Source organism: Clupea harengus, chromosome 1 (genome assembly GCF_900700415.2).
Source record: "Clupea harengus chromosome 1, Ch_v2.0.2, whole genome shotgun sequence".
Lineage (NCBI taxonomy): Eukaryota > Metazoa > Chordata > Actinopteri > Clupeiformes > Clupeidae > Clupea > Clupea harengus.
In genome coordinates, this window is record NC_045152.1 from 11,336,626 (window position 1) to 11,359,479 (window position 22,854).

The following is a 22,854-nucleotide window of genomic DNA, read 5'->3' on the forward strand; positions in this document are numbered from 1 at the left end:
TATTAGAGCAGAACAATGTCAATTGAATATTTACAATATAGCTAAGGGATAATGTAAGGATTTTTTTTCAAATACTGATCGACGGCCTATACATCTTGCAAATTATACGGATACTTGACAAAGCGATAAAGGACATTCCACCAAAATATCTTCCTAGGTGATTTGTAAAAGAAGTTCTTCATGTGTTTAGAACTTAGAACTTTAAAGTTTCCGGTGTTGCGTAGCAACATCTTGCTGACTTCAAGTTACAATGAATGTCCGTAACGAAACGTGCGGAATGACATGAAAGATGTGAACTAGAAACACAAAACCTGTTGCCAATGTCAGCTTTCCTTGTCAAATTGGTACCCATTCAAATCAACGGAACGTTTTGGAACATTCTGAGGAGCTGTATAATAAAAAGAGAATTATAGGGCTCCTCAGAATATGAACAAACCCCGTTGCCAGCAATGACAGTGGTCATTAATTTTTCGCACCGTTGATTTGAATGGGCCACTCCAACGTTCACAGGTCTGTAATTTCTGTATAATGACCGCTGCGAAAAATAAATGACAACTGTCATTTGTGCCTCTAATTCACATCTTTCACATCATTCCATTTGTCTCTCTGTTGTGTAATATGTCTTGTGTTTTTACTTGTTTTTACTTAAACTGAGTATTTATAGTGTAAATCTGTATAGTTCAGTCTATATTTTTATTGTTTTATACTTTTCAACTGCACTGAGTCTGAGAGCTGCTACCTCAATTTCGTTGTACTTGTGCAATGACAAATAAAGATATTCTATTCTATTCTATTCCGCAAGTAGTCCGGTCATTTAACGTAACAGAAAGTAGCTTGAAGTCAGCAAGTTATGGGTTGCTACGCAACACCTGAAACCTTAAAGAACTAAAATAACTCTTTTTCTTAGCGGAAATTACGAAACGGCAACAAAATCATTAAAAAGAAGTATTTTGGAGGAATGTCTTCTACGGTCTTGACAAGTAACCGTATAATAAGAGGGATAATGTATAGTCCGGCGGTCATTATCGAAAAATAAATCCCCACGGGACCAACAGGACCCCGACGCGCAGTGGACTAGCCTATACATTATCCCTTACATATGTTTGATACCAATAATCTGATGTTTGTGAAAGAGATGTTAAAGCAAGTTGCAAGAGCACATCATAGAACGTGTCGCGTCCTCTTCTATCTGCGGAGCGTTACATTCCGCTACTTTATTGGTCAGAATTTGGTGTGTCTGGCAAAGTGTCTGGCAAAGGACGCCGTAAACAGTTAATTATGACTATCGAGTAATACATAACCTATCGGGAACTGTACAATAGCTAAGTGATTCAACTGAAACTTAGAGGCGTGATGATTTCCCTCCCCATGCTTGAGTTTGGTAGGCTATTCGTTTTTTTGTTATCAACGACACAGCGATATAAACCGATTATCTGTAGTGCCTAGTAGGCCTACAAAATATAAAGTTTTATCTTATTCGTCTGATGCCATACAGCTAGCGATTGTGCGAGACCTACCTTTTACCAAACCTGCGATTTTAAATACAGCTGTTGCTGATATTCACTCCGAAGTCAATGGTAGATTAAGAAAATGTAACTAATGTGTTTTACGTGAGTCTGAATATAACGCTTGGTCAACAATTAGCACTGAATGTCAAAACACTTGGTTTTCTTGCAACACGTATGCCATCAATACTTTTCTCAAGTATAAATTCATTCAATAATACTGTTTACATGTAACTTGGCTGGCATTTCCTTATAAACACCAACACTATATTGTATACCTGTGTATATATATATATATATATATAAAAAACACTGTCAGGGCTGTAAAATCACAGGTTGGCGCGAGCAACAATATTAAAACAGTGGACCAGACAAAAGGGAGGGGGGGGGGGGGGGGGTAGGGGAGGCAGTGATAACTGACCTAACACAAAGCATTTCCAGGCCCTCAATACTCCAACTTAGAAAGCCACATATATATGGGGAGGACCATAAGTGATTTATAGTGACATTTATAGTCTTTTATGTATAAAAGAGAATGCAAGACTCTGTAATGCCAGTATAGTCTTGTGACTTGCTCAGGCTTATGCTTTTAGTATTGCACTGGCAAAACAATACTTTTTTGCTCCACACTCTGCCTGACTCTATCCCCCTGGGTCACAGCACGATCAAGTGTAAGATAATTAATTAATGATCCATGTAACAGATGAAATGTCATGGGGCGACAATGGTACAGGAGGTAGAGAAGTCGTTTAGTAATAAGAAGGTTGCTAGTTCGGTTCCCTGTCGAAGCGTCCTTGAGTAAGACACTGAACCCCTAATTGCTCCTGATGTGCAGTGTGCCATCAGTGTAAAATGTGTATACATCCTTGTAAGTCGCTTTGGATAAAAGCGTCTGTCTAAATGATGAAATGTAATGAAATTAAATCATTAGGCCTAAATGTGTCAAGCTGTGCTAAGGTCTTCAGAGGCCCGGTGGCTACAGGGCTGTCGGGATGCCTGAGCTAGAATGAGAAGTCAAAGATCAGTTCTTATTCGAATTACTCCTCAGTGATTTTTACATGTGATGATTAAGCATGGTAACAATCAAACTTTTTAGGGAAGCAATAAGACAAAGGGGAAGGTTTGGAGATACACAGAGAAAGACCTTTAGAGAGAGAAGTAAGTAAACAAAGAATGAGGAACCTGAAATATCAATACAAATAACAATAAAACAATGAAGGGAAGAAGGGAAGAAGTGAACCGTAGCAAAGCAGAGGGGAGAGGCTCTCTCAAACACGGAGGAGTACACTGTTGCATAGGAAATACAGTTTTGACCTTTTATTTGAAGAAAACTAGACTTATAACCTTTTAACAAGTAAATGTTCAAAAGATACTAAGAATAGAATATGTAAAAAGGTTCCCCAGAGAATTTCATACATCTGACAGAGGGTCATTCTGTATTATTAATGTCCATCAGGGCTTTGTGACAGCAAGGTGTGACCATTATTCTTATCTGATGTGCTTTTTGATAATAGACAAAAAAGGGTCTAAGGCTTTCTTCGATATGAAAAAGTCAATTGGTTTAAATTGAAATGGCTACTCCATCAGATCTCACTAAACAACACTAATGGCATCAACACACATGGGAAACAATCTCAGGCACAGAGACAGCCTTTTATCCTGTAGAGAGCCAGAGACACCAGGCTTTCTGTCATTGCCTTGTCTACCGTCTTGTGTTTAAACTGTGTTTGATTTATGTTGTCTGTATCTGGAATATGTAATTTCACCTGGTGTGTTTCCTTTTTAGGACATCGGATGGCGATGGCTTATAACATTGAGGCTCTCCCTTGGAAAAACATGAACCAATCCGCTGAAGGCTTTGGCTACAGAGTGATCCAGCACAGCGAATCACGGTATGGAGGGGAATTATGCAATTAGTTAAATACAATTAGTTAAATGAAGTGTGTATTATAAGCGTGTACAGTGTATCTTACAACAGATTAAGTTACAGTTTAAGTCAGTACAAACTCACGGCTAAATAGGGGGATATTATTTAATTAATTGTCTAATTTGGTTGTAGTGGAAAAGCTGCTTATTAATTGTACCTTTTAAATATCGACAACACAGTGCACCTACTTCATCATAACCTTTCCTGTTCACAGTTTGCTGGTAAGTGCTCCTCTAGAGCAGCATAGTGTTGATAGGAGAGGAAAGGTTTACCTATGCCAGGTCTCATCCAGCTCCTGTTCACCGCTACCTATAGCCGGTATGTACCTGTATAGACATATAGATGTATGTAGTTAGACGTGTGTATGTGTGTTGTGGAAGCATGGATAGATGGTTAACATGGATGATTTTTGTATCGCTATGTATAAACTGTGGAGGAATTAATTGATTATTACGGGCTAAGGCAGTACTCAGGGTGTCCACTGGAGGTGCTCATGAGAGTTTCTTTAGCCACACACATTTTCAGTTACATCCCCTTTTGCTTTCATCTATTCACTACATTTTGTGTAATTTTACTTTAACTTTCTTTATTTTTATTTTTATTTTTAGATCCGTACCCTTTAATCAACCTTGCCTTCATTTAATAAGCAGTTCAGCTCGTAGATTTTCAGTTTAAGTACAATGGCCTTTTGTAAATGTCCTCATTTTTTTCGTTTGCTCTCTGCTCTCAGTTTTGTTGATTGTTCTTATTTTCTAACAGTTCCCTCATATGGAGTGAATATGTCCCTTGGCCTGTCAATGAGCAAGACTGAGACGTCCCCAAAGACAGTGGTAGGTCACCCCTCCCCTCCCCTCCCATCTCTCTGTCAGTCTTTCTCCTTGCCAACATTCTTTCTCTCCTGTGCTTCACTTTCTTTTTTCTTACTCTTTCTTACTTTTGTTGTTGGTCAGGTTTGTGGTCCGACTATCCCTAAAGAGTGTGACACCATCAATCTCTATGGCGGGATGTGTTTCAGCATTAGTCCATCACTGGCACAAGATGGACCGCTGCCATCTTCTCTTGAAGGTAGGACTACACACACAATTCTCCTTCATACAAAACGCTAGTATCAGGACAGAAGTATCAAAGCTTTTACAAATTGTCTGCTCCCTTCTCTTCTCTTTACACACAACTTCTTCTTCTTCAGTTCAACATTTTGCACACAGGTCCAGGTCCTTCTTATTTGATCATATTTAGTTTGTAACATAATATAGCACGCTTAGATCCGTTTAATTGCATTTTTATGTGCAGTTTACTATGTCCAGACATATAAGGAAACTTAATCGAAGTAAGTATGACTTAATTTGAACATTAGTACCTGAACTCTGAATAAGATATGTAAAATGGCGGTGCTCTAAATGTTCCCTCTTCAGAGTGCAAGGCTACAGATATTGCCTTCTTATTGGATGGATCTGGAAGTGTGGGACGTGACCAGTTCAGGACCATGAAAACGTTTGTGAAGAATCTGATCAGAAAACTTCTGACGCAGAACACCAAAGTAAGCCTGACTCCTTCATGACCTTACATAACCTTATGTATATAAATCCATGTAGATTTCCAGTTGATTTTACGCTTACCTGCTGAGCTGTTTTTTCCCTGCAGTTTGCCTTTGTACAGTACTCCACCTCCTGCACCATCCACACGTACTTTAACCAGTTTCAGAGAACAGGATGGGAAAGTCAGGTGGACAATATCCATCAGTTTGGAGGATGGACGCATACTGCGAGTGCCATCCTGAAAGTTGTGTAAGTCTTAAATGAACCTGAATCCTTCAACTGTTTGAATTTGCCCCCTGGACTAGCTCCTGGACTAGACTTTCCTCTCAAAATGGTACCACTTTCTCTTCCATATTAATCCTCTCTCAATGAAACTGTTAAAAAGGCAGTGGGACTTCATGACTCAGTCATAAACACTAAATAACCTTGTCTGTTGTTCATGAAGAGCTTATAATATTATATCGATAGATAGATACAAAATTTTAGGAATATATGGTATATGATAATCTGAAGTACGTATATATCATTAGCCTGTTTTTGCAAATGTTCACAGGAACAGGGTGTTTGATTCCTCTGCTGGAGCGCGACCGGATGCCAACAGGATTCTCATTGTCATCACAGATGGGGTGTCCCAAGATTCCTACCAATATCCCTCTGCCACAGCACTGGCTGACAGAAAGAACATTATTAGATACGCTATTGGGGTATGAGGTGCTATATGTTCATTTTTCACATTTATTCATTTATTCATTTAGCAGATGCCTTTCTCCAATGACATTTAGGGCCTAATTTACTAACATTGCGACCACAGCTTAATCTGCGCCTTTGCCAAACCGCATATACCGCACGGTATTTTTCCGCATTTTCCGTGGTATTTAGAACCTTATCGCGTAATCAGCAACTAACCCCGCCCATTAGTGTTAAAGTGGCATTATGTAGGAATTGCTAATCGCTAACGGGATGCTAGCAGCTAAACCTAACGAAACCTCTTGAAATTTGCTTACTTTGACACTATGACAAACTAGTGAGTCAACAACTTTCCTAACACAGTCGAACATCAAGCAAGTGCAACACAAGACAAAGCAAGACGGCAAATCAGCTACTTACTAGTTCGGCAGACAGTAGTAACCGGGCGGCTTCAGGCAAACCTACATAACCCAGTAATATGCCTATGGACCCTGGTATGGCAATGGCACAGAGGCGATTCTCCACATTAAACGTCATTGTAGCGCCCCAATTTTTTTTAAGCTGTTATTTTAAGGTAAAACTGCTAATCCTAACCCTAACACTGAAGTACGCCTCCTTTGGAAATACGGTTTTATGTCTTTACCCGCAGAAATTACGCCTCAAATGGGCGCAATCCTGTTAGTAAATGAGGCCCTTAAAGTCATGTCCAGATATGCATTTTGTCAGTATATTGTTAATTATATTAGTGTTGCCAGCACCTTGCTCTTCCAGTTTTTAGATACAATTTAAAAAACAAACATAGTACTTGCTCTGGTGTAAGGAGCTAATTCTCCCCTAATGTGAGATGCTAATTCTCTTCCTCATGTGACAGGTTGGTAATGCCTTTATCAGCTATTCGGCACGAAATGAGCTCAGGAGCATAGCGTCCTCACCAAAATCAGACCACATGTTTAGAGTGGACAGCTTTGAGGCACTGGACAAAATTAGCAATACCCTGGAAAAGAGCATCATTGCCATTGAAGGTATGGGCACATTCAGATTTGTCAGCACTTGCAAGTATTCTTAAACCATAAGAAGAAACACCTTTACCTAATGAGGCATTATGGACTTTTGCTAAAAAAACAAGGACCTTACTAGTTAACAGCTGACATACCCGCCTTAAAAAACCAACACAGCACAGTTGGCAGTGATGAAAACTACTGAACTTGTGAACTGATGTATTTCGGTGATATATACGTAGTGTACACAACTGGTGTTTTTTTCTCTCCCTCACATGTTAGTTAGCTCGCTATTTTTCAACAAAAACTCCCCAATGCCTCTGAATTATAAACCTGCATGAAATTGCTTTAAAGAAACTCATACACAAACTCTTTTACTGTGTCAGTAAGACACTGCAGCAGAAACATGGTGGTCTAGTCATATGCAGGAGCATGTTATTGTTTCCTGTACCCCTCTCTTTGTACCCCAGGAACCCAAACCACTGGTGACTCCACCAATATGGAATTTGCCCAGAATGGATTTAGTGCAGCTCTTGTGTCCAGCCCAGATGTACGTTCAGATTTTTTAATTATTGTGTTGTTACTTAAGTGACTTTTAAAATGTATCATAGTGTGATTATGGGTGATAGTGGTTCAGGAGGTAGATGAGTCGTTTAGCAATCGGAAGCTTGCCAGTTCAATACCGACTTCTCCTCACCAATTGTTGAAGGGTCCTTGAGCAAGACACTGAACCCCCAACCGATTCCGATGTGCAACTTAAATAGTAGCCTCTGCCATCGGTGTATGAATGGGTAGTCTGAGGCATCCATCTGTAAAGCGCTTTGAGTGCTCTATGAGTAGAATATCGCTATATAAATGCAGTCCATTTACCATTTATAATATAGCTAGTATTCTTTTTAAACAAGACAATTCAGATTTTAAAGGACTTGTATTATATACTGACAATACTAATGTAATGTAAACATAACACTGCATTAATATACTATATAGTATATAACTTTGTATATAGCTATTTGGGATCATGTTAATGGGGGAAATGTGGACCTAAACAGGAAATATGGTCCACATATTTCCAGAAATTTCCTTTTAAGACATTATAATTAACTAATGAAACAATGAATGTATATATAAGGCTGGAACTTCCTGTGGTGTGTGAAAGTGAGCTTCTATGCTTTTTCTCTTGCAGGAGAGGTTTCTAGTGAGTGTGATTGGGGCAAATGGGTGGAGGGGGGGTTACCAGGACATCCCTCTGTCCAGCAGGACGCCCAGTTTTAGGAGGGTTGATGAGGTCACTCCTGACAGCTATCTGGGTGAGAGACTGCTCACCCTGGCACTGAATTGTTTTATACTCTGCCACCTTGAGCTTTTTGTGTCTAATTCACATAGTGTCATGTAAAAGTGAAACTTAGTAGTCAGTTATGTTTCTATTGTCATATTTACTAACTACTACTATTTACTACAGGCTATTCAATGGCTGTAGCAAGCAGAGAGAGACAGAACTACATCGTTATGGGAGCCCCCAGGTATAAACACAAGGGATTGCTCATGGTCTTCTTTCCTGCAGGCAAACCAAAGATGCTCAAACAGGTACTGAGGTCACTGTGATAACAACTCATATATTATATAAATACACAAAGCAGCTACTGTACCCAAGCACAAAAATACAAAGACCTGATTAGCAAACGTGCCAATGTTACCTAGCATCCCTTTAAACATCACCGGCTTCATCATAATCACCATCAACATCATCTCTCTCTCTCTCTCTCTCTCCCTCTCTCTCTCACTCTCTCTTTCAGTCTCAGATCGGTGCTTACTTTGGAGCAGAGGTGTGTGTGGTGGATTTGGATGGAGACTCCAACACTGATCTGATTCTGGCGTCTGCACCCATGCACACAGAAGGAGGAAGAGAGGGGAAAGTGTTTGTCTATAAATTCACCAAGGAGGTATGAGAAAAGTACTCATGCAGAATCCATATCTGATGAATAGTGATGAATTATGAGAGCATCACAGGCCCAGTAATCAAAGATTTTATAATATAATTCATGTTGTACACCTATACATGATTGACAAGGAGGTATGAAGAAAGGAGATGAGGAACTCAATGCATTTTTGGTGATTTCTACAGTGCAAGGCCTAAACCCTGTAGAACAAACACTAAACTGTTCATGACAAAGGTATTGGAATGTATGCGATTGGATATGTACCACTCTCATGCATATTCCTGTACCATACGTGAAATAAGCCTGATAATGTAATCATCACTGTTGTTGGTAGCATAATTATGACTGCCATGTACAGGTGCAGTGATGAAACCACCATTTTACAGTTGGTGACGATAAACTCTGTGATACACATGACCAAACTACCTTTTGCAATGTTGACATGAAATACTCATAAATTCTTCTTAACCTTTATCCTACTACTAAAGAATAGCTGCACACTCAGTCAGACTTGGTGAATGGGTGAGTGTCTGGATAGTAGGATGACCAAACGTCCTCTTTTACCCGAACATGTCCTCTTTTCGAGGCCTAAAAAATGCGTCCAGCAGGGATTCCAAAATTGTCCGGGATTTTGCCTCGTCGGATATTTGTGTTTCTCTGTTTGTCCTTCACAAACTAGTTATTACGTCCTTACATGTTTTGGAAAGGGTATCTCCCTTACGTTCCACCTTCTTGCGCGAGCTCTGACTGTAGAGAGAACTGTCATTGGTCGACCGCCTTCCCAGTGTTGCCAGATATGATAATTATCCTCCAAATACGATCATTTTGAGCCTTTGATACGATACGCCATTTCCAATCTGGCAACACTGAGCACCTTGCCGCCTCCACTAGTTGCATCGTTTACGATAGTACATGACATCTGACAGATGTCAAAACTTCGTTGCGGGGGAGGGGGCGGGGTCATCTGCGGGTGAAAAAGATGTCCAAAAACTCCGTCAGGTGGAGGGGGCGGGGTCCCGCAACGAAGTGTCCTCTTTTTCACAATCTCAAATCTGGTCACCCTACTGGATAGTAGACTGAGATTGGATGCCACCGTAGGCTGCATGTATTATACATGGATGGTGAGTTTGGTTGAGGAGGATGTGATCGGAAGAGGGATGTAATGATTTAAATGGTGACTGTATTAGAGATGGGAATTGGACTTGGAAGTTTGTAAAGTTTTCTGTCTTTCTGTTAATCCTAAAGCACCTGTTTCACAGATTTTACTGTGATCTTTTTGTGGGCAGCACATTTACACGCTGGTGTCTGACGCTGGTGTGTCCCTGCTGGGGATGGAGGGTCAGAGGGGAAGGTTCGGCTCGTCTCTGGCCAGCCTGGCAGACCTGAACGGGGATGGGATCAGGGATGTGGCAGTGGGAGCTCCTCTGGAGGATAACGGACAGGGCAGCGTGTACATCTTCAACGGGAGGAGACGAGGAGTGAACCCCAACTACTCACAGGTGAGCGAGGGAGAGAGATAGGTAGAGAGAGTGAGGAAGATAGATGGTCAGAGGAAATTGAGGTATTTGGGAGACCTATACATTTGTAGCTGGGCTGGTATGACATGTAAGCCCTGGTTAGTAGAATAAAAAAAGTAGTGGAAACATTTGCTAGGCAGCTAACTCAAAAGACAGTTAACTCAAAGAGCAGCCAACTCAAAAGGCAGCTAACTCAAAGAGCAGCCAACTCAAAAGACAGTTAACTCAAAGAGCAGCTAACTCAAAAGACAGCTAACTCAAAAGACAGTTAACTCAAAGAGCAGCCAACTCAAAAGGCAGCTAACTCAAAAGACACCTAACTCAAAAGGCAGCTAACTCAAAGAGCAGCTGTTTCACAAAGGAAAACACAAAATGACCATTTGCCATCTTGCTGGTTTGGTTTCAAAAACAGAAAGAAATTCTGTTGAACTCTCTTTCTGTTGCGTTGTCCATGACAGAGGATTTCAGGTTCATCGGTGCGGTCCGGACTGCGGTTCTTTGGTCTGACTGTGGCCCAGTCTGCTTTGGATCAGAGTGGAGACGGGCTGCCTGACATTGCAGTCGGGTCCAAAGGAGCGGTTCTGCTGCTCAGGTTAATCATGCTCCCGCATCCATACATAACCAAGTCCACATGATGCTGTGTCCTTTTGTCATCACTTTAACCGTTCTCTCTCACTTATTAAAACAGTACAGACACACACGCATACACACACATACACACACACACTCACGTACATGCATGCACAAGCACGGGCACGGACACGCCCATACACACAGACACACACGCATACACACACACTCACGTACGTACATGCATGCACAAGCATGGGCAAGCACAGACACACACACACACTCGCGTACATACATGCATGCACAAGCGCGGGCAAGCACATACACACACACACACACACCTAAGCAAGATATCAGGACTGACCCTCAGAATCCTGGGATACACTTGGATAGGTGTGTGCACACACATGGACAGACAAACTCACAGGCTAAATAGTCCAAAGGAGCGGTTCTGCTGCTCAGGTTAATGATGCTCCCGCATCCATACATAACCAAGTCCACATGATGCTGTGTCCTTTTGTCATCACTTTAACCGTTCTCTCTCACTTATTAAAACAGTACAGACACACACGCATACACACACACACACACACACACACACACACACACACACACACACACACACACAAACACACACACACACACACTCACACTCACACTCACACACCTGCATGCACATTTTGTGTGACTGCAGCCTGATTTGACTGTGATTGGAACATTGTTTTATGACATGCAGGTCCAGTCCCATTGTATCTGTAGACACAAGCATGATGCTAAGCCCATCCAAAATCCCCGTGTCTATCTACGACTGCTCCAGTCCCCAGCAGATCAACGCGTCTGTGTGTTTTACCATGACCAAAATCACCAAAGACAGCTTTCCAGGTAAACATAACTCTTGTAAGTTGGTGCTGTTCAGCATTTTTTTGAAAGGACACCAGTTAAATTTAGTATTTTAGTCATATATTTACTACATTTAGTACAGCTTTTGCATCAATCCTATATGACTGAATACATACATTAATAAATTAATGAACCTAATGACTGAAAACCATAGAGTGATAAAAGCATCCACCTAATGACTGAAAACCATAGTGATAAAAAAATAGCAATCCTTCTATGATACAGGTCTGCAAGCAGAACTCAATTACACACTGAAGTTGGATTACCTACGTCAAATGTTTCGAGCCTACTTCAGCGTCGAGGAGCGGGAGAGGACCCGTGAGATGACCTTAGCTCTGGGGGAGCAGTGCTTCCCCCATTCCTTCTTTGTGCAGGTAAGCCTCTGGGCAGGTAAGCCTCTGGGCTGGGCTGGGCTGTGGCTTTGGCTGTGGCTGTGTCTCGGGTCGAGTTGTTGGTTGGTTGCGGTGAATTGTGAATTGTTACAGCCATGGTAAACTAGTGATCTAACCCCTCTTTGGCTATCAAGCCTTGTCTCTGTATCCTACCTGCTCTAGCTAACGTAACCACATGTGACTGGCTACCTTAGGGAGGAGAGCACGACCACATGTGACTGGCTACCTTAGGGAGGACAGAACGATTGGTTCTACCCTCTAAATCAAGGCAAACAGCAGGTCAGGATGTGTTAAATGAATGAAAGACAAAAGATGGTAGTATTCACCCTCATGACAAAGAGTTGTGCTTTCACAATGGGCTGTATCTCTCCTCCACGCCCTAGTGCTCTGGCCTCTGTCTGCTGCATGTGTGTCTCATCAGGGTGAGCTATACTATATTAAGAAAGCATGTGAGTTTTTTTCACCTAATGAACTAATGGACAAAGACAGCTTCTCTCACAAAGTAGGCATGCATGTCCATTTGTCATACATCTTGGACTGCATTTCTACTCATGGAGCACTCAAAGCGCTTCACAGGTTAATGCCTCAGACATCTACCCATTCATACACCGATAGCGTAGGCTACTATCTATCCATTCATACATCGATAGCAGAGGCTACTATCTACCTATTCATACACCGTTGCGGAGGCTACTATCTACCCATTCATACACCGATAGCCGAGGCTATTATCTAAGGTGCCAACCTGCACATCCGGAGCAGCTGGGGGTTCAGGGCCTTGCTCAAGGACACTTCGACTGGTGGGGAGGAGTCGGGATCAAACTAGCAACCTTCGATCACTAAACGACGACGACTACCTCCTGAACCACTATTGCCCCCTATTCATCAAACATGTCCACTCATTGCCCCATATACATCAAACATGTCCTCTTATTGTCCCCTATACATCAAACATGTCCTCTCATTGCCCCATATACATCAAACATGTCCCCTTATTGCCCCCTATACATCAAACATGTCCTCTTATTGTCCCCTATACATCAAACATGTCCTCTCATTGCCCCCTATACATCAAACATGTCCTCTTATTGCCCCCTATACATCAAACATGTCCTCTTATTGCCCCCTATACATCAAACATGTCCTCTTATTGTCCCCTATACATCAAACATGTCCTCTCATTGCCCCCTATTCATCAAACATGTCCTCTCATTGCCCCCTATACATCAAACATGTCCTCTCATTTCCCAGTGCTCCCCAGAGGATGTTGTGAATCCTGTGGACATCCAGGTGACCTTCTCCTTCCAGGGGCTTCCTATCCAGTCTGCAGAGGAGCTCAGACCAAAGCTGGCCAGCAGCTCCTCCAACACCTCAGACCACAAGGTACGACCCTCTGAGCTGTTCTGGGACTATTCTTTACGGGCCTCAATGAAACTCTGCTGGTAGACCGTGAAATAGTGACTAACTACTAAACTATTACAGCTGACAAACCCGGCACGATCAGTAACTGTTGAGTATCAGACTGTTCTACCATGACATAGAATTAATCCTGCCGATTCCTGTCAACTACTGAAAGTTAGTAACGTCAGAAGACAATACTACAGATTAACAATTAACAATGTATTGTAATGCAAGGAAGAATACAATACAAATTCAAAGAAGTGTTCTAAACACAATGACTAAGCTAAGTCGAGAATAAAACATGAAGCTGTAGAATTATTAGTCATAATACAAAGTAGAAACAAAGTCAAAGATCAAGCATCTCTGGGGGTAAGATCAAGCATCTCTGGGGGTAAGATCAAGCATGCCTGGGGGTAAGATCAAGCATGCCTGGGCGTATTTCTTTATCCCAGGTCGTTTGATCCTGTAATCCCAGGTAGAAGTGTCACTGTGGAGTGGGGACAGAAAGCAGAAACCCACCTTTTTGTTCTAACTGAGACCTTTGTACATTAAATTAACACTATGCAACAATTTGACACTTTTTGAGGTAAGGTTTTATAGGCAACTAGTTTTGGTACCATCCTCAAATTCATTTTGATAGCATATGGTCATGTGAAGGACAGATGAACACCTGTGTCTTCCACACTAGCCATCCAAGATATGCCCTATGTAGTTCTGTGTAACGGGCTGGAACCCCCTGCAAAAATGGAAGAAAAGCTTTCACACACATGACATTGCCAGCTATACTGCCAAACACCAGTTAGTGTGTTGACAAGCTTTTATCAGTGTCAACTGGGCTGTTGGTGGTGTTTGCAAGGTTTTTGCATGCCTTTTAGGTAGTTAGCTTACTAGTTTTGGAACAGAACTCCGTATTGCTGCTTTAAGATGGTATCAACCCCCAATGTGCTGACATCTTCTATTCACCAAATACATTTCACCCCTAAAAAGTGTGACCTCACGATGGCCTGTGTGACTCTCCACAGGCAACACCAGACATGTTTCTCATTGTTTGCCCACATTGTGTCTTGGTCTACTTGTAATAGCGGGTTTTATTTTGTGTCCTAGTTAAACTTTGAAATTGACTGTGGAGAGGACAGAGTGTGTACTGACAACATCCATCTCAACTTCAACTTTTCTGGGTAAGCCTTCCGTGCACATCTGTGATACTGGTGAGACTCATGGTCATCAAGATGAATGTGTCCTGTTTAATCTTAAATCAGAATCGCCCACCCCCCCACCCACCCCCATTTCCTTCTGTGAAGTGCATTGTGTTACCTCTTGGTATGAAATGCGCCGTATGAATACATTTTGATTTAATTTGATTTGATTTGATTGATCAGAATCCAAGAGTCTAATGATCTCGCGTTTCCATCTTCTGCTTCTCCTTCCACTATAGAGGCCTCAATCAATCATGTTGGAATATGAACTAAATCTACTTCTCAGTTAATAATACCCCATGACCACATGATATAAGGGCGTAATTCACATGTGGGCTGTTTCAGCAAAGTATCTGCTCTTTCTTTTCTTGCCATTGGCAGGTCCTCTACCCTAGAGGTGGGCATTGCACAGGAGATGAGTGTGACGGTGATGGTGGAGAATAGAGGAGAAAACTCCTACAACACCCGTGTGTCTCTGTCCTACCCTCACGGCCTCTCCTACAGGACCTTGACCAAGACCCAGGTGTGTGTGTGTGTGTGTGTGTGTGTGTGTGTGTGTGTGTGTGTGTATGTGTGTGTGAGTGTGTGACTATATGTGTGTGTGACTCTGTCCTACCCTCACGGCCTCTCCTACAGGACCTTAACCAAGACCCAGGTGTGTGTGTGTGTGTGTATGTATGTGTGTATGTGTGTGTGAGTGTGTGACTATATGTGACCCTGTTGAGGAAACAGAGAGGAACATGCCGAAAAAAGATAACAGACTGGTTAACGCTTAGACTATCTGACCCCAGCCCTTACTCTACGTTTCCATTCAGGCGAATTATCGGCAGGCGGTATTCCGTCTAGGGGGCATTGTCAGAAAAATCAAGTTTCTCTGTTAAGTAGCAAGTTCGGTTGCAGTGCAGTGCTAATATAGCAGATTAGCTTGTGAAGTCATGGAAATATGATAGATGTTGCGGCTGTCACTCATGCTCTGATTCATTTACTTATCCATTAAATGTATTCCTTTATTCATTTGTTTTCTCTGATTCATTTATATCAGCCAGTTAAATCACGATATCACACATACCAGAGGCAAAACGCACCGATGAGGCTACAGGTTACAAACCAGCTAGCTTCTACATTGATCTTCAATTAAAGTGTTAGCAGCAAGCTAACAATAATGGTCGCGAGCTTCAGATAAGACCTACAATATTCTGTTTGCCCGGACAGTGTTTGTGTAGTATATAAACAACAAACCGAGTCGATGTAGACATATAAAAGTCGTGTAAACACCTGTATTCACCTTTATTCACATAAAATATTTCCCAGTAACAGAATCCAGAGACTCCGCCATCTTGCTTTGATTTTTTTGATTACTCCCACCCATCTGCACAACTTCAGCTGCCAATTCTCACACACGTCAAACTGATTGGTTACCGCCTGGTCTGCATTTGCATAGAGTTAAAGAATCGTCAACTTTGGAAGGGAGGTGGAGACGTTTCGTTGCTCGACAGACGGGATATCGTCTCCATTCATTCCCAATGAGAGCGGGACGATTAACGTCCTAATGGAAACGTAGCATGAATGACATCTATCTACAGGGCCGGAGTGGGGCCACTTTTCAGCCCGGGAATTTCAGGCCCAGGACCGGCCCACTTTTTCCATGGTAGTGGAAATTGGATAAATGAAGCAACAGTTCAGCTCTTACTATCCTGTAGTTTTCTCTTTATTAATACCATGGTTCAACAAATAATGTAAAGGTTAAATAATAATCAACTTAAGCTGAGAAGTTAACAAAAAATATTCCACTATTCCACAAGGATAGGTTGATAAATTAACAAAAGCAGAAATAAATAAATAAAGCATTTGAAACGTATCCCACTCTTCAACAAAGAGGCATATTGAACTAATGTTTACAGTTCAACTCACAGAAGTTACATTGCGAATAGCACCAACAGCATCAGTAACCGCCTAAGCAGTGCACTGGTTTCAGCCACTTTATCTATAATAACTGTGTCGTTGCTTATAGACATGAGGATTTCCTTCTCTGTGCACATTAACATGAAAGCCTCCAAATGGTCCTGACTCAATGAGCTTTGTAGCCTATTCTTCACAAATTTTAAGGTTGAGAAGCTTCTCTCTCTTGCAACCTGTGTGATGGACAAAGTCAACAGAAACGTATATGCTAACCCAATGACATGTTAAGCATCTGTGAGGAGGTTGTACTGTGAGAGTAGCTATTAAATGGACACAAATGGCACCGTTTTTGCAGGAGGAACAGGTCCTGCTTTCAAGCGCCATCTCTGGTAATATTTTGCTTGCGAATAGGTTGACAACGCTACAACGATATTAACCAACGCTACAACGTTAGCCTAATAGTTACGTTACTAATCATTAGGCCTATGTCTCTCTTTACCAGTTGCCACTTGTGTTTGTCCTCTTGAAAATAAATCGGTAAGCTTGGCACATTTGGCAGCATCCTCCTCCAATGCCTTTCTTTTTTTCAACCTGGCTTTTTCAGCCCCTCTTCCTCCCATCCATCCTCTGACGCATATCGTTGGGGTAGGGCCGGCCCAGCTATCGGTAGTCTGAGAAAAGTTTTTGGAAAAGACGGGCTATGGACCCAACCAACTCTATTTGGGAGGGGAGAACTCCCTCGCATGGTACAACCCATGCAGAGGCTCCGGTGTCAGAATGCAGAACGTGTGTAGCCTACTTTAAGAGAAGATGGACTAACGTGTCAAATGTCAAAAAATAAAATTCTCGACCGGCCCAGAAGTGAAGCGGCCCACCGGGAACTCTCCCGATTCTCCCGATAACCCACGCCGGGCCTGTCTATCTATCTGTCTGTCTGTCTGTCTGTCTGTCTACCCCCCCCCCCCCCCCTGCCTGTCTGTCTGTCCAATCTATCTATTGGATGTATGTGATTGGATGTGTGTGTATCTATCTGTAATAACATATCTAACAATGAAAATGGTTTCCATGGAAATGTACTGAGCTCGTGTCTGTGTTTGCTGTGACAGGGCAGAGTGGAGTGCAGTTCTATAGACAGTCCAGATGGATCCACCCAGGGAAAGACTCACTGCAGCATCAACAGACCCATCCTTAGGGCTGATCGTAAGGTCAGAAAAACTCATCACACACACACACACATGCTCACACAGACTTACCTGTATGTACACACACACCCAGAAACACAATGTCTTTTTGTGCCACAGGCGGTGTTTGTAATTCTGTATGGAGTTGACAGTAGTAGTCAGTTTGATGAAACAGTCACCATTGAGGCCCAGGCTTCCAGGTAAATGACACTTAACTTATGGAGTAGGTTTATGGTGTAGAATCAATTAATTAAATTACCCTTTACTTATGGAGTAGGTTTATGGTGTAGAATCAATTAATTAAATGACCCTTTACTTATGGAGTAGGTTTATGGTGTAGAATCAATTAATGAAATTACCCTTTACTTACGGAGTAGGTTTATGGTGTAGAATCAATGAATTAAATGACACTTTACTTATGGAGTAGGTTTATGGTGTCAAATCAATGAATTAAATGACACTTTACTTATGGAGTAGGTTTATGGTGTCAAATCAATTAATTAAATGACACTTTACTTATGGAGTAGGTTTATGGTGTAGAATCAATGAATTGTGATTATCCCCCCAGTCGTGATGATGATGTTTACCTCACCCGTGATCTTTTCCAGTGGAAATGATGTCCACTCTAACGACAGTGAGCTAACCCAGAGCAGGGAGATAGGAGTCAAATACAGCATCTACGTCATCATTAAAAGGTTGGAGCCAGTTTTGCTGTTGTATTTTATGAATGTCAGTCTAAAGATTTGTTCTCTGCCAAACATGCGATTGACACGAGTGCTCTGACGCTCACTCTAGTTCCGTATCTTTGCTGTGTTTACCTCAGACTTGCGAACACGACGAACTACATCAACTCACTCTAGTTCCGTATCTTTGCTGTGTTTCCCTCAGGCTCGCGAACACGACCAACTACATCAACTTCACCGCTGGGAACAACGACATGCAGAAAACAGTGATGCAGAATTTAGAGGTAAAGTTTGATTGAGAGTTAAACACCGACCTGGCCCAAACCCTGGGGAAGGTGCCTGCTCTCCAAAACATTGATATTCTATAAATTAAATTAAATAAGTCATTGCATCAAAGTAGAAGTGTGTCAACTTTGCTAATGCCATACCGGTATATTCTAGTAGATATTAATCTATATATACAGTAGCTATCTAATTCATCATCTGGAGTCATTTAAACAGGGACAGTACATCTGTTCCAATGTCTCTCTCTCTCTCTCTCTCTCTCTCTCTCTCTCTCTCTCTCTCTCTCTCTCATCATCATCTGGAGTCATAGAAACAGGGGCAGTACCATCAGGGAAGCAGACTTCGTTCATGCTCATTTTGAAGCATATGCTTCTGTTCAAGACTTCATTCCAACAGCCCTGAATGAATGCAAACATATACTTTTCAGTGCCTCATCTCTGCTTATTAATTGCCATTATTAATACGTGCCATTTCACTCTTTTACAAAGGTATCTACGTAGACTTACAAGACTTGTTCTATCTCTCTTTCATCCATCTGTCATTGCTGACACAAACAACCACAATCCACCTCATCTTCTTTTAATGCAACCATATTAGTGCCCTTTTCCTTACCCACACTTTCCCCAATTCACCTTGTCTACATCTTGTCCAATGTTTATCTCTCTCTCTGTCTGTCTGTCTGTCTGTCTGTCTGTCTGTCTGTCTGTCTGTCTGTCTGTCTGTCTGTCTGTCTCTCTTTCTTTCTCTCTCTCTCTGTATGTCTGTCTCTCTTTCTCTCTCGCTGTCTCTCTCTCTGACTCTCTCTGTCTCTCTGTCTCTCTCTCTCTGTCTCTCTCTGTCTCTCTCTCTTTCTCCCAGGTGACAAACATCCTTAAAGGACTCAATCTGACTGTTGTAATTCAAGTTCCAGTAAGACTTCAAGGCAAAGACATCTGGACCGATGTGGACAGCCTTAGGGTGAGTGCTTCCTTTGTATAATCAGACGACCAAGACATATAAGACTGAACTTTTATTAACAAAGATCATCAGTCAAATGTGCCACATCATTGATGAAGTGTGAACATCAGACACCTGAATCCAAAATTGAATGCCTTGTTTTAAATGTACTCAGAGGAATCAAATTTGCAGCTAAACTGTACATGGAGGAAGTTCCTATCTAGATTACTTAAGGACCATTATTATCAATGTCTATGAATGGTCTGCACATGTCTGTGAATGGTCTGCACATGTCTGTGAATGGTCTATGTATACCTATGAATGGTCTATGCATGGCTATGAATGGTCTATGCATGGCTATGAATGGTCTGTGCATGTCTGTGAATGGTCTATACATGTCTGTGAATGGTCTGCGCATGTCTGTGATTGGTCTATGTATAGCTATGAATGGTCTTGGCATGGCTATGAATGGTCTGTGAATGGTCTATGCATGTCTATGAATGGTCTATGCCTGTCTTGATGACATTGACTGAGTTCTTGTTTCTGTCTCACACTAGATCATGGGTTGCACTAGAGGGGGTGAGCTGGAACCAAACGTCACTGATTTTAAAGAGACCCTCCTGAAGAACAAAGAACCTGTTGTGGTGATGAGCAGACCTTTCATATTTTTCTGCTTGTGTAGTTTTAAAGCAGACGATGTCATGCAAATAGAAAGGCCAACTGTTAATTGCATCAAAATAGCTTAGATTCACTAACATGATATACCAAACATTTTGTTTGTATATTATAATATAATGCTAATTTACAGATGTACATCGCATGAATATTTTTTACATATTTTTTATTTGTTACATTGCTGTTTTCTTTTCATCTGTCATCTTCATCAGAACTGCTCCATTGCTGTGTGTCTGGAGTTCAGGTGTACGTCATACATGACTAGACACACCCGCAGAGTTTACCAAATCTCAGGGAACGTGAGCTCAGGATGGATTGAACAGGTGCTGACTCTGTTACTTTAAAGGGTTAAAAATATTGTTAAAAATATATATCCTGTAATCAGATATGATATCATTTTTAGATATCCACATTGAGAGAAACACATGACTTTATACTGTTTCTCTAAGAACATTGTATTTAATCCTTAATTAAGGTAAAGCAGTACATAGAGGGTTCTTGTAGACAGATTCGTTTTAAGTTGAACAATAATGTAATACTATTACATTTTTATTGTGTGTACTAATATACTTCTATAATACGGAAAAATACGCATTTTCAGTTACTCATTGAGGAATTGTATTGCTGAGGCAAGAAATAACACCTAAAATCACTATCATTACAATCACTAACACTATCATTCAAATCACTAACACTATCATTAAAATCCTCCTTCTCCTCTCCCCTCCTCTCTCCATATTTCTCTCTCAGACGGGACTGCGTTCAGCTTCGTTCCATTTGGTCAGCTCTGCCATGCTGGAGTACGACAACAACAAATACATCTTCTACTCCTCAGACTCCTCACGCCTCGCACCTGTCGCCAAGGTAACAGGAGAAACCTTCTTGGCCACACTGCATTACGTATTACTATGAGGATGAAGTAATTAGAAACAAAATATCACTACATAGCAAAATTCTGTTTAGCTGCCATTGTATTAGAATTAGACCAATCAATTATTACAAATATTTGGTTGTATTTCTATGGTGTAGACATTTTAGTAAATGGCTGGTGTATTTTTACAAACTCACTAACTAACTCTTGTCTTTCCGAATGAAAAAGTCCCACCAACGTAAAAATAACGTCAGTGAACGTATTAGTGATAAAACATAGAATATCGTGCGTGTTTCCTGTAGATCGAAACTCTTGTGGAGGTCTATGAGGAGCCGGATCTAACCAAGGAGATCATTGGTGGATCTGTTGGTGGTCTGCTGCTATTGGCTATCATGACAGCTGTCCTTGTCAAGGTGGGAACTAGATCAGTAAATCAACCAATCACATAGTTAGTCGATTAATCTGTTTTTATGTCGGTCTGGCTTGAAATGTATAAGTACGTGAGAAACACATTCTACCCAAACTCATAATGCTTTGGTTATATACGTACATAGAGAAGGACACTTGAAGTGAAAGACATTCTTCTCAAATACAAAATGTGCAATACATTCCATCCTTTACTGTATAACTATACAGGCTGTATATATATATTATATATACTGTACTTCTTACGTCATTCTCTTACCATTTCATATTTATCTCTACACTTCTTGCCCTCTACACTTCTTTGCACTATTTGTTGTGTTTTCAGTTCACAGCTCCTGTATATAGCCATTCCTCGCTGTATATATTTCCTAGACCGTTGTGCTGTTGTGTTGTATTGTTTTGTGCTGTGTTGTGTTGTATATTTTGTGTGAGTACACTGAGAGCCAATTAATCTGGAGTCAAATTCCTTGTTTGTGCAAACCTACTTGGCCAATAAACGTGATTCTGATTCTGATTCTGATTTTTCTTTCAGGTGGGCTTCTTCAAGAGTCGCTACAGTAAGTTGAGAGAAGCAGAAGCTAAAGCTCAGGCTGAGAGAACAACAACAAAATGAAAGTGTGTGTGAGGCAGACCAACAGACAACAAGACGTGTGTGTTTTAGGTTTTAAGTTGTGTATTAACTGTATGGTTTTATATGCTCTAAAATGTGAACTTCATAAGAATAGCAGTTATTGCACTTGACAAAATAAATGAGAAAATACATTAGAATACATGACAAATTTAAAATGATGAATAATCATTCAATAATAATATAATCAATAATGACATAGATATTCAGTATATATGTATGGTATGTTGCAAACTGTGCCAAAAGTAATGTAGTCTCAACATGTTTAGGTTATAATAACTTGTTTTATATATCTAAGAAATATACAGATGCAAAAAGTATAAGAATGCTAAGAATGCTAAGAATGTTAGCATTACATTTAATAATATACAATTTTACAAAGACACTCATTTTATCTTCTTATATTAACTGTCATTAAATGTTTTAGCAATTTGGGTTTACAGTGGTCATTACGTGCATTTATTTGTAAATGATAAAAAATATCAATTATGTCTGAGGAACACTTTACAAGCGGTTACATTTGACTTTATCTTTGTGTGGCTTATCATGTCTTCCTTTATCTTTGTGTGGATTATCATGTCATCATTTTTTGTTCAGACTGGTTTTACACTTTGTCAACCTTGGCAATCAATTTGACTTTTGGCATGTTGAGGAGAGATCAGTCAATCAAATAAACAATATCAAGAATTGAACAAAATCATC

General features: G+C 40.9%; 1 protein-coding gene across 1 annotated transcript; it reads left to right on the forward strand.

Annotated features, from left to right (window-relative positions):
• The first annotated feature begins 4,436 nt into the window (after window positions 1-4,436).
• On the forward strand, window positions 4,437-22,155 carry LOC105901289 (integrin alpha-X-like). Its single transcript, XM_042708032.1, has 25 exons — window positions 4,437-4,497; window positions 4,845-4,969; window positions 5,074-5,216; window positions 6,546-6,676; window positions 7,123-7,202; window positions 7,839-7,962; window positions 8,115-8,239; window positions 8,449-8,595; window positions 9,879-10,091; window positions 10,568-10,701; window positions 11,416-11,561; window positions 11,805-11,953; window positions 13,223-13,354; window positions 14,477-14,550; window positions 14,950-15,091; window positions 17,574-17,672; window positions 17,769-17,848; window positions 18,257-18,343; window positions 18,537-18,615; window positions 19,475-19,573; window positions 20,110-20,196; window positions 20,440-20,550; window positions 20,978-21,091; window positions 21,401-21,511; window positions 22,057-22,155. Exons 1-25 carry the CDS (start codon window positions 4,437-4,439, stop codon window positions 22,135-22,137), a joined length of 2,874 nt encoding a protein of 957 aa, XP_042563966.1. The 3' UTR covers window positions 22,138-22,155.
• Window positions 22,156-22,854: the final 699 nt, after the last annotated feature.

Coding starts and splice junctions, on each gene's coding strand:
- LOC105901289 (XM_042708032.1), top strand. CDS start 4,437: ATGTGTTTCAGCATTAGTCCATCACTGGCACAAGATGGACCGCTGCCA. Junction 7,203..7,838: donor CTCTTGTGTCCAGCCCAGAT/GTACGTTCAGAT, acceptor TTTCTCTTGCAG/GAGAGGTTTCTAGTGAGTGT. Junction 15,092..17,573: donor GGACCTTGACCAAGACCCAG/GTGTGTGTGTGT, acceptor TTGCTGTGACAG/GGCAGAGTGGAGTGCAGTTC.